At 43.5% G+C, this 12,154-nt stretch overlaps 1 protein-coding gene across 2 annotated transcripts in view; it reads right to left on the bottom strand.

Moving 5' to 3' along the window:
* AOAH (acyloxyacyl hydrolase) overlaps nucleotides 1–12,154 on the bottom strand; it is a 73,965-nt gene that overhangs the window by 45,656 nt on the left and 16,155 nt on the right. For both annotated transcript variants that reach the window (XM_084509667.1, XM_084509668.1), the window contains exons 4-6: nucleotides 10,556–10,616; nucleotides 9,368–9,467; nucleotides 1,163–1,222 (exon numbers count right to left, since the gene is read on the bottom strand). In XM_084509667.1, the coding sequence (XP_084365793.1) occupies nucleotides 1,163–1,222; nucleotides 9,368–9,467; nucleotides 10,556–10,616 (221 nt within the window). The remainder of the gene's footprint in view (nucleotides 1–1,162; nucleotides 1,223–9,367; nucleotides 9,468–10,555; nucleotides 10,617–12,154) is intronic.

Genomic DNA, 12,154 nt, shown 5'->3' on the forward strand with positions numbered 1-12,154 from the left:
GAGGTAAGGAGCCTTGCATCCTGGGAAGCCGCAGTTGCACATCGATCCCTCTCCATCCCCACACCTGTGCCCAGGCTCAGTCCGACAGCGAGGTCCTCCTTGACTCAGTGTCACTGAGTGCTGTAGGCATTAGCACACGGACTTGGGAAGGGGATTAGGAATGGCATGTAATTTGAGTGGAAATCTCAAGCCATCAGAAGCACAGCACCAAACAGGAAGGAAAATGAATAAGATCCTGCTGTTTGCTGTTCTGCAGGAACTGAGACCCATCTCTCCAGTGCATTGTTTATTTCCCTGGCATCACAATTTGGCAATTGCCCGAAGGCTAATTAGGCACCTCAATTTTCATTTTTTGTGAGTAGCATCACAGTGAGGGTTCAGGAAGAAGCAACATCAATAATTTCTTCACAGAGAACAAAAAACATTTGTTCTAGGTTAAGTGCATGAAGACAACTGGAAGCAAACTTTCATAAATTAGAATAAAAGCTGCTCTTCTCTTCTCTGCCACTGAGAAGAGATCTACTATAATCTGCAAAACTGACGGAGGCAGAAAATTTCCAATCCCAACTTCCAAGTTTAGAGGCACAGAAAGGAAAAACTAAGTAGAATTTGCATTTAGGCCATTGCCTGAATTTCAGACAACTCCAAAGAGCACTCACTGTGCTCTGAGGCAGCAAGGCAGCTCACGAGACTTCCCCCTACAAATGGCCACAAGGGCAAGGCAGGGATAGCAAAGGGGAAGCTTGAAATGAGGAGGAGCTGAGGCTCAGCAATGATAAACACTGACAGAAGTTTGAAGGAAGGATGCATCTCTGGGAGTAAGGTCACAGCACAAGGCTGAGTGGAAAATACCTAACTTTGAAAAAAAAATCTAAACAAAATGTGTATATGCTTGTATTTTTCACAAGTGAGTGTCTCAGTGCGGAGCTGCACTATGGAGCCAACAGATGCAATGTCCTCAGCTGCTGCACAAATTTCCTCTCTGTAATCTCCCTCTCCTTCTTTCCAGTCTCACTTGATAGAGATGATCCTACACAAGCTAGGAGCAAGTCAGCATCCAATTCTATGATGATCAGATGGGTTCACAATTAGCCAAAATAAGCAAGGACCTTGGTAAAATGCAAATACAGTGTAAAACACCCTAGTGCCATGGATTTCTTACCAGATCCTTGGAAGTCTTCAAAATCCTTTTTGCTTTCCATATTGCAGTACTCAGCCCCACCTAGGAAAGCAAGAAAAAAAAGAGAGAAAACAAAACAACAACAACAAAAAAACAACAAACAGATCAGCTTCACAGTATCTCAGCATTTTCTCCCCTTTTTTATTTTTATTAGTCACAGCACAAAAATGATGTATGAGTTCACAAACGCATCATCTTCTACTTTTTATTGGACTAACAATCAATTATCTGATCACCCAATATGAAAATCCATTGGCAAGAATTCATTTATTTTGCTCCAGGGCATCATTTATTTCCTGAGGGATAGTCCAGATCAGGATATGAATTTCAGCTTTTAAATTGACTGCATCACGTGAGCTGTAGAAAACCAGCTTCTCCATGATTCCTGCAGAAAAGTAACCCATTCGTTAGATGGTCGGAAAAGGGTTATGTTTGTGTTGCCTTGCTGTGGTAGAGTATGGTCTTGCACGCATGGGGGCTATCCTCATCTGAGGTTCATCCCAGCAGAGAAACAGCCAGAGTGCAGGACAAGAAGGAATAACACCTGAAAGGCAAATCTCCTGGTTGGACTCTAGGAATGTCATCTCTTCATTCTGGGAATACCTGTCCTGGAGGGAAAGTACTTGCTGACAACAGCAAGAATTGCCTTGCTGCTGGGTCATGTAAAATTGCATTGAAGGACTGTTTTGGGATTCTTTCAAAATGAGGATAATTGCATTTAAACAGAAAGGAAGAATGGGAGGACTATTGAAAACAGGGCTAGAAAAGACCTTGGAAAGGCACCCTTGAAAATCGAACATCAGTTGGCCATTATGAGGCCACGGAACACAAAGACATCAGCTACCAGTGATAACTCAATTCCCCAAGCTCCCCCCCAGGTAACACATATCCTCCTCAAAGGAGGAGAGGAAATTTCTCACAAAACACACCAACTGCAAGTGCAAGGGACAGCCAGGAACCTGCGGCCAGCAGGAAGATGGCCATGCCACGTACAGTGTGGCAGGGCTGTGGTTGAACGTGCACCATCTGATGGTTACCACAGCTGGGGACTGCCAAGCACTGAGAAACGTCCCTGGGGAGCAGCAGGGATACCACACTCATGAGGAAACCCTGTTAATATGACAGACAGCAGCTGGGTGCCCCAAGATGATCTCAGCTTGCAGATTTGTGTGCAAACTTCAGGCAAAAGCATTTGCTTTTGGTGAATTATCATCACCGTGCTTCCTCCTGCTGCTCCATTCTCCTTTTTGGACAACATTATTCCATCTCAATGATGATAGATCCCATATACTGCCCTGCTTTTATAAGGCTATCTTGGCAAACAGTAATATCTATGTAGACTTGGTCTGCATGAAGGCTACTGCCTTTTCCCTCAGCATTTAGCTGAAAGAAGGCTGAAAGTACCGCTCATTTACCCTCGTTCAGAAAAAAAGAACTGCTTTTGTTCTGTGGGCTTTGATGTTTGGTTTAAAAAAAAAAAATAATCAATTACTTCTGAAATTCTCTCAAATGGAAAGAAAAAAAAAAAAACATACCGGTGTGTAACAAATATATTAGCACTTTGATTCTTATCAAAATGGTTAGTAAGGACAAAATGTTCTGTCAGAAGATGACCTCTTATCAGTTCCTCCTACAGCCCAGCCTACAGTATAAAGTACTAAAGTATTTCTAAAAGAAAGAGAATATCCCTTAAGTGACAGCACCTTAGTGAACAGCGTGCATGCCAGCTTGGAATATTAAAGCAGCATATATTTGCATTTCAAGTAACCATTATCAACATTTTTTACTGTGGATAAAATTTAGCATGTCATGATAATTGATGTAGGCAATCATCAAAGCAAATTAATTAAGTGAGAGATTCAAGGGTCAAAAATTTATGGTTAACAATAGAAAAGCATAAGGAAAAATAAGAACAAGCAGCAAGGAACACAGACTTCTAAATGCTTTATACATATGTAAACCATCTTTGTGTCTCTAGTCTTATAAAAATGTGGGTATGTCACAAATAATAGATGAGAGATGCTAGGAAGGAGCCAAGATAATGGTTTCTAGTTCCATCCCACTGGGCAAGTTCTGTCCCCAAAATCAAACGTATATCTTGCATTTGCAACAGTTATATTGTGTGTGCTGCCAGTTGCTGTCGTTTCTGCAATAAAAGACATTGATGCTCAGATGAGGAAACTGGCTTAAAATAGAATACAATGCATGAAAAGTTTCCAAGGAGGTAAGGCTCATCAAACCCTTTCTGCTGGGCAGGAAGGGAGAAATGTTTCCTGCTCTTGGCAGCAATGCATCAGCACACAGTTTAGACAGCTACAGCAATACAGTGCTGAGAAAGTGTAAGAGAAAGGACAGGACTGGGCTCCCAGGGCTCTGGCAGCTGATGGACACGGGTGTGTGGAGCCCAGAAATCAGCCAGCCCCATCCACCCAAATCAGCTCAGCCTGGCCAGCTGATTGCTGCCATAGTGCATAAGGTGGCCATGCCATGGATGAGGCTAGGATGTGGGGTGGTCACTGGGATTTCAGTCACTGCCTTCCTTTAATGCCCTCCACAGAGCCCTGGTATTCCCAGCTTTATTATTATTATTATTTGTAAACGGATCTATTCCTCATCATAAACAAGTACACAAAGCAACTTTAACTGTCTCTCATTTATCATCCTTGTTAGCCCGCTCTATCCTGGCTGGATAGGAGAGCAGATATTTACAAAACATTCCAACAGTTCCCTTTCTAACTCCTTTTCATCATCTTTTTACCAGGAATAGGCATATCAAGGTATAAAAACATTGCAGAGCTCGTTAAGCAGCACCAGCAAAAATAGGATTTGTTCTATAGCTCCCACCTTTCATCCTGCAGAGGCTTTAAGGGGAATCATTACAATGGCATGGGACAGACAAACCAAATTACACATGCTCAGAAATCAAAATAGGGACCTTCTGTGCAAGCCCAGATCTAAAACATGCAAGGCTTGACTCTGAGCTTTCTCCTCCATGGAGAACTAATTTGATTTCCAGCCCTTTTAATCCACTTGTTTCTTTTAGACTTGGACTCTGTGTGTTCTGGGAGCAACATTTGGATTTATTTTTTCTCCTTGGCCTCTGCAAAACATAGAGCTGGCCTCCATGAGCAACACCTTGACCTCACACTCTTGCCTGCCATTCTCCTGCCCCAAACACTGGTTTCTTTCACGGAAGGTTAGGATTCTGGTGTTTTAGTTTTGCATTTCATTTTCTGCTAATGAATGAGAGCAGAGGCAATGGTGAGAGAAAAGTGAAAGGGGAGAAACAAGTGCTGCCTTCTTTAGCTTGCCTGTCAGATGTTTCTTCAGGGCTCAGTTCTGACTGCAGCAGAAACACTTCATGTTTCAGAAGGCTTTGCCTATCTCCAAAAAGGAGATCTGGCTTCCCAGGACCCTAGCCCACCTCCGAACATCTTGCTTTATGGCCTATGGCTGCAAAGCAAGGAAACAGGGCACAGAGACAAGATTTGCCTTTGGCTGGCAGCTTGGTCTCCTCAGGAACACAGAAGCACTCCCGCCCCACAGCTTGGTTCTGCTCCACCACCTGGTACATGGTTTGTGTTTTCACTCAAAAAGGTAGAGGAATGAGAGAAAGTAGTAACTAGTAGCAGTGTTTTTATTCAATGAAACTCTAAACAGCTGCTTTCCCTAGTCAGACTTTGTTGGCTTCTAGTTTGTAAAATCTGAGCTGTAGCTGAGAGATCCCAAGCTGGAAACCTAGAAGAGCATGCCTCTCTTCATTTGGCTGAAGTGTGTGTGCACGCACTTGCTCGGACAGTCACCCAGGCAGACACGAGCAGTTTTGGACACTTCTTTATGACCAGGACTGCCACTCTCAATCTAGCCCAACTGTTTGTATCCTTTTCTTTTTTCATAACCATCTTTTGCAAGAGGCTCCTAGCAAGGCCACGGACACATCCCTATTCAAATGTGTGAAATACCTTCATTTTAGTTCTCATTTCCCTAGAAACAAAACTTCTGTTGACTCCACTGCATTGGCTTTGTAACATGACCAAAGTGCTCAGCCAGTCCATGTCACCCAGAAAAACTATGAATCCCAGCCACAGTACTCAGATGAAAGCTGCACAACCAGGCTTGCTGCAAAGATCAGGCTGCCCACAGTAATGTCCATGAGGGATGTGTCTTTTGTTTTGTTCAAAGTGAAAGGTCTGACAGTGGGAACGTGAACCAGCACCAGCGCTTGTGGCAATGAAGCTTACTTTGGTAGAATAAAATGACATTAGCATAAATATGTATATTTTTGCTGATACAAGATGACTCCCAGTAAATTTCTGCTACTGGAGATGAAGATAAAGTCTGCAGTCACAAGGCCTCTAATAATCTGGAGCAAAAAAGGCACTCTGAAGGGCAGAAAGAAGAATGAAGGCTCCTTCCAGCACCAACTGTTCAGGAGACTGGCAGCAGCAGGACACCAGTGCTGAAATCAAGCCATTATTCTAGCCCCAACAAAATCAATTTAAGTATTGCCATTTAACTGAATAGGCCAGCTGGCTTAACACAATCTAGGGAGAAATTGAGATGAGCTTCCTGCAAATCTGCTCCCCACCTGGACCAGAACATGAGGATGGCAGGCAGCACCAAAGCCTTCACCCTATTTCAGCCCTTTTCACTTGGTGAAGGAAAATCCCTGTCACAGGACCCAGTGCAGAAAGCCCTCCACCATTGGAGCTGATGAACATTTTTAGCTAAAACAATATCCTGTCATCCTAAACCAAGTAGCTTGGATAGATGTAGCCACTGGCAGCACTTCTGTGCAGTACTGCAGCCATCATTAGACTATTCTCTGTTGATGCAGCTTTAGCCACAAGGCATGTTACAGCAACTGTAGATGCTGCCCAGACCTCAGCTGCCAATGGCAAACCTACATGTCACTTCAACTGCACCATGTTATTTGGCCTCCTGACTTGGAGGAGTCCCCAGAGCCACTTTTCTCATACAACATGGAAAGGACAGCCTCTGGTAGCACAAGAAACATACAGCAGGAGAGCCTACCCTTGCACCTGCCCTTCTAGCCCTGGTCTATGGGCCACTGGTGGCAATGAGGTGGGGTCACGGGACCCCACACCAAGTGAAATCTGCTCACAGCACTGCACAGCCATGCTGGTGATCTGCACCAACACCTCATCATCCTTCCAGTTCTCCCCACCAACATCAGGGTCTGCTCCCAAAACAACCCTCTTTCAGCCCTGGGGCTGCCCTGCCAGGCAGCTTGCTGATGAGGCTCTGCCCTCCAGCTCCTTGCTGAGAGCTTTGCTCCGTGGAAAGAGAGCAGTGGTTTTTATTCACAGTTGGAGCCAAGTCTCCTAGAATAATCACAGAGCACTAATGGCTCTGGGCAGGTTGGCAAAAAATTAATTTCAGCTAATTTGTCAGAGACTGGGGAAGTGATATAGTGCATATACCACTTACATGGTATGCAACGTCTCAATTATGCAGATAGTTTGCTGGGTCTCTGAAGACATGGCTCTTTCTGTGATACATGTGATCTCAACTAGAGCAACATCACAGAAACGTATCAAAATAAACTAGATTGAAAAAGCAGCTAAGTGTTGATATTTACCATGTTAAAGACAATTAAAACCAGAACATTATACTGCTTTATAAGGGCAAGTAGCTCAGCTTGCATTTCACTCCCTTTGCCAGTACAAACACAATAGTAATTCTTGGAAAATGTGCATCCAAAAGTCTAAATGAATAAATGAAGTACCTGAAAAATTGATATTGTTGAACAAAGCAGTCATTAGTATTAAAGTCTTGCTCAAATACTTGGCAGGGGACTGAGCCAGCACTTGCAGGCTCATATAACTGAAGTGATCAATCAAATTACAAACCAAAGGAGCAAATGTGAGGTAAACTGCATTTTATGCATCTGTGTCTCTGACTGTATATTAATTTTTTTTTTTTTTTTCCCCCACCTGTAATTCATCTTTACCCAGTCTGACTTGTTACAGAGTTACTGTGGACAATTTATCAACCACTTGAGCATGAATTCAGAGCCCTGCTCTTCTTCCATCTCACTGTGCTGTCTGGGGGCACCAAACGTGCTAAGATGGAGACTAAAGCCTGGGTAAAGAAATCATTTTGTTAATAGAGCTCCCTTAATCCTGGTGAGAAGCAAATATGCCTTGACAGAAAGTGGGACATAACCACCATTTGGAAGGGAGAGCTTTTCCTGATGCACAGCCACAAAGCAAAACAAAACAAAAAAACAGGGAGGATGGGTAAGAATACCCTGATTTTGGTGCAAAGGTTTATGACAAACTCCTAAAACTGGCTAAAAAGCTGCCCTTGCTTGCTAAAACATCCCATTTCCCCTTGGCTTGGCCTCTTTTGTGCCTGTGCAGGGCTAGCTGTGACCTTTAGAAATTGCCCTGAGCTTCACGGTCTGCCAAATCAGGAAAAAATTTTGCTTACACGGAGAGCCCAAACCCCTCTTTAACTGAAGTTCATTGCCTGCATCCTCTGTCACCCCAAGAGGTGGCTTGCACTTCTGCCCCAGGCAGAAGTCAGGATGCAGGATGGTTTCAACTTCTTTTTGTTCCCCGGACACAAGCAAGGAAGTCCATATGAAAAAATCCATGTCTGGGGCTGGCACTGCAGTGTACGTGCAGCCACGGGTGCCACAGCTGTCCTGCTGCTTGCTCTGCTACACTGGGAAAGCCTGCTAGGCTCTCACCTCCAGCCTGAGGACTCCTCAGGCTGTTCTTGTATAACAAGAACAAAAATGGAAAAAAAAAAAAAAAGAAAAGAAAAAAAAAAAGAGAGAGACTGTACGGTCACTGACAAGGTCTCTGCTGCTATAACAAGTGAAGAGGAGGAAAAAACCTATGCAATTATCGGGGCAGAAACTCTTGGAGACTAAAGAAAATTTGTGGGATGAATAAAGACCTGGCTGTCATTAATAGAGCACCTGCAACAGGGCAGATCTGCTGTGCTTTGGGAAGGGTGGAAAGAGCCATGAACTGTTTTACCAGTTCAGATGGAGAATTTCTGAAGAAACATGTTTGATGAAGTTTGGGCAATGTCCTGGTTGAATCAGGTCAGTGTGGGCCCTCTCTTCTCCAGCACATATTTTCTTTCATCCCTGCCTGGTTGCACCCCCGTATATCTTTATGCTAACATGGTACAGGGCACAGAAGTCATATGGGGCACCCACCTGTTATAACATAAACGCTATTGTCATTCTTGGAATACAAGTGTTTCTGCAGCTCTTAATATTAGGTGAACTAAATCTATCCTGGAGATGAACCACAGCTCATTGAAGCCCATAAAAAGGCTCTCACTGATTTCAGTGGCTGCGAGGCAAGACCCTGTGTAAAAATACCTTATGCAAACCTTTAGAAATCAGGGAGAAATTTATCCAGATGCAGGAAAAATATTTCCAAAAATAGACTTCTCAGTGAATCACTTGTTTTTTTTTTTGACATTGCCAGAGAGCCACTATTGCTGTCAGGTTTCAGTGCGAACTGGGCTGCATGGTGACTGAAAGCAACCACCACAACCAAGTGTATCTGTTTGCACACCTGTGCATGTGCGTTTGTGTTTGAGTGTCACAGAGCTCTGACACACAGTCAAGTCCCCATGGCATAATAACTATCCATCCCCACTGCCGTTGTAACTGCGTACATCCCTAGCCTGTGGTAAAAGGTTGTGCAAGTTAGCTTAAACCTCTCCCACAGCAGACCAAGCCAAGTCAAATAACCCCACATTTGTGGTGGGAAGCTAGGGCCCACACAGGCTGTCACAGCTGATCAGACGATGCAGGATAACTTCTTGTGCCACGGTAACATAGGGGTATAGGTGAACTGCAGCTGAGTATCAGCTTGGGGGCTATTGTGCTGCTTAACAATAAAGTCTGGAGATAATGAGTTTTTTCGGTCTACTCTCTGTCTCTGACCAGGCTAGTAAAAGGAAGGTTGGCACTGCAATTCCCACTTCCTAACAGCCACATTACTGACACTCCAAACAGCATGCTGTGTACCTTCCATTCAGACAGGCATTTTCTGAAAGCATCTGTATTAAAAATGTTTATTCCCCCTCCCCCCCAAACAATACACATGGCCTGAAAGCCTCTGTACTTCTCAATCCCAGCTTAAGCAGCCGTCCACAGCTCACAACTTTGAAAGAAGTCAAAAAGCAACTCACCTTGGGAGGAGGGTAAAGATGACAAAGTGGTTGTCCTGGATCCTGTTTACACAGCCTCAAGGAATGGCAGACCACATCAGCATTCATTTCCCTGTCTATGCTAAATGAAATGGTGCAAAAAGAGAGACAATTATGTTCTTTTGGGTGCTTAGAAGCAGAAGCTATTCCCATGGGAAGCTAAATCTCAGAACTACATGACAGCCTCAGTGCACTTCATCATAGCCCATAACCACTGCTCCGTATACTGTTAGACTCTAAATAACTTTCTGCCATGGTATCCTACTCAGCATTTAAAATTGGATGATAAAAAAGCACTGCACTTGACATGCAGCACCTGAACCAAATGCATTATGACTCTTCTGTTTTTTAATCAATCAAAAGTCTGACAAAAATTTAAAGGTTAAAGTTAATGCATATGCAATTTGGCACATATGAATGTTCAGTCATTAACTCAGAAAAATAACCAGAAATCCTTCAAAGATCCTTAACCTTTAATCACCAAGCGCAAGTGCTAGGACTGTTTCCTTCTTTTTGGGACACACCTCTGGGCCAATCAAGAATTAAATTAAAATGTTTAATTGGAGCACTTCTTCCTGTAAGCACTTTCAGTCCCTTGGCTAGTTTTAAAAATAAAAATAAAAACCCTAGGGAGGGAGAAGGTCTAACAAAGGCTCTGTTAATTAAACTAAGAACTTTCAAAGGGGAATAAAATGATCTATGTTATTTTTCTTTAATCACTTACATTACTTAGTGGGCTTCCCCAAGAGTGTGTATCAAGGTCAGGGCTAAGAGCATGTAGGGGCTGACAATTAGAAAGCTTGATTAAAGATAAAAGGGAAAATGAGAGACAAGTGTTAACATAGTGGGACTCTGTCGAACCTGTCTTGCACACACAGGTTATTCAGATTCCTCCATCAGCCAAACAAGCTGAATTTCAAAATGTAATTACATCAGGTGGGCCTGATCTGAGAGGCAAATGCAGCATGAAAGTGGTTAGCAGCAGCAGCCTGTATTTATTCACTCAGGAACAGCTGTGCCAAATACCGAGCTGGAATTGCTCTCAAGCATTTCTGCTTTAGAAACCAGGTGATTTTAGGAATGAAAACCCTGCATTTCAATCTGACAGTGCATCCATACTTCTGAAAGCACAAACTAAGCCAGGACTCAAGAAGATACAGGTATACTTACAGTTCAGCTATGTGAGGTCCATAAAGTTCAGCAAGGACGTAACAGAAACCTTGCAGTTTTTCTAGAAAACATAAGTTTTTAAAGTAACTCAGCACAGTGAAACTGGTTTTATGATAGTCAAAAAACAGCAGGATTTGCTTTAGGTGAATGATGATTTATCTAAGAGAAATGCATGTGACCCTGACTTCAGCATAGAACCAGAGAATGGATGAAATTCTGAATTTCTGACCTAGGCTGGGACATGAAGCCCTTCTCTGGCTTTAGGCAAGCTACATGGAAAGGACTGAAACGGATAACAAGCACTTGCTAAATGTTCGGAGTGTTGCATCATGTGAAAGCTGAAACAAATCATGTATGCTGCAGCATTTTCTGAGCAGTTTAAGCAAACTGTGACAGGCTTACAAGAAGAAAGAAAACAAATAGATAAAGTGCAGCAAGCGATGAAGGACTTCATGCTACTGCTTGAGCTGCCTCCGTGTCTCTGGGGGATTTTGCAAGGTAGAAGATGCTGTTTTGTATAGAGCAGGAGTAATAACATTCACACAAATATTTGACACTTTGCATGTTGGTCCCTTTCACAGTCTCCAGCCACGTGCTGTCTCAGGGGTCTTTTTTGAATCTGGGTGCAATGTGCCCTTCATGCCCTGCAGAAGACAGCTCATCAGAGGTTTCTTTGAGGTACTGTTGTAAAAAAGCAGCCTCTCCACCACTTCACAACCCCAGGGAGGAGACTGTGTTTCCCAGCCTGAGCAGCCAGGAGCTGGCTAACCATGCACACATCCTGCAGAGGAGGTGCTATGCCCTGCCAGGGCAGCACTGCTGCTGGTAGGAGCCACCAAGAGGCTGGGTTGCACCAGCAACCTCACAGCTGGTGAAATTCCTGAGAGAAGTCATTTCCTCTTGCCCATCCATGACCCTGGCTGTGCTCACCCCAGAGAAATGAGAACATGGCCCTGGAAGGTGCAGGAGGGCACGGAAGCATTATTTCCCCAGCACCCTCCTACTCATTCAGTGTTGCAGACAGCTCTTGTAACAGCAGCAGCTGATTTTTCTTATCCCATGCCAGATATTTTATTTCAATCAAGTTATTAGCTTCATTTCTTTGCCTTTTTTGCTGCATAATTCCTCTCTATTGGCTTTTTAGGAGCTATCTGTGAGTCAAAAATTGGTCTCCTGGCTGGAATTAGATTTTATTCTTGTTCACCTAAAAGGAAAGGCATCATAGACATCAATAACCCCACATTTGGTATCGTTTCTGAATACAGCACCCTTGGATGAGGCTGGGCACCTGTCTCCCTCCGGCTTTGAGGTGGTTGGCCAGAAGTAAATATATTTCCTTCTGCGCTGCTTCAGGGAAGAAATCCCCTAACTTCCCTGTTCTTACATGATAAAACCTTTTTTTTTTTTTTTTTCCTCTATAGCTTTGTAGTGTTAGAAATACAATTCCTGGCTGAGTCCCAATGGATAAATATTTGCAGGAAAGATGGTATTAATCATGTTGCCATTTCCACTCAAGCTCTAAGGTGTTTACACAGCAGTGGTTGACAGAAGCAGAGCATGACTTGGAGGCAACACCAAGACAGACAGTCTCAAAGCACA

This window comes from Aythya ferina (genome assembly GCF_964211825.1).
Source record: "Aythya ferina genome assembly, chromosome: 2".
NCBI lineage: Eukaryota > Metazoa > Chordata > Aves > Anseriformes > Anatidae > Aythya > Aythya ferina.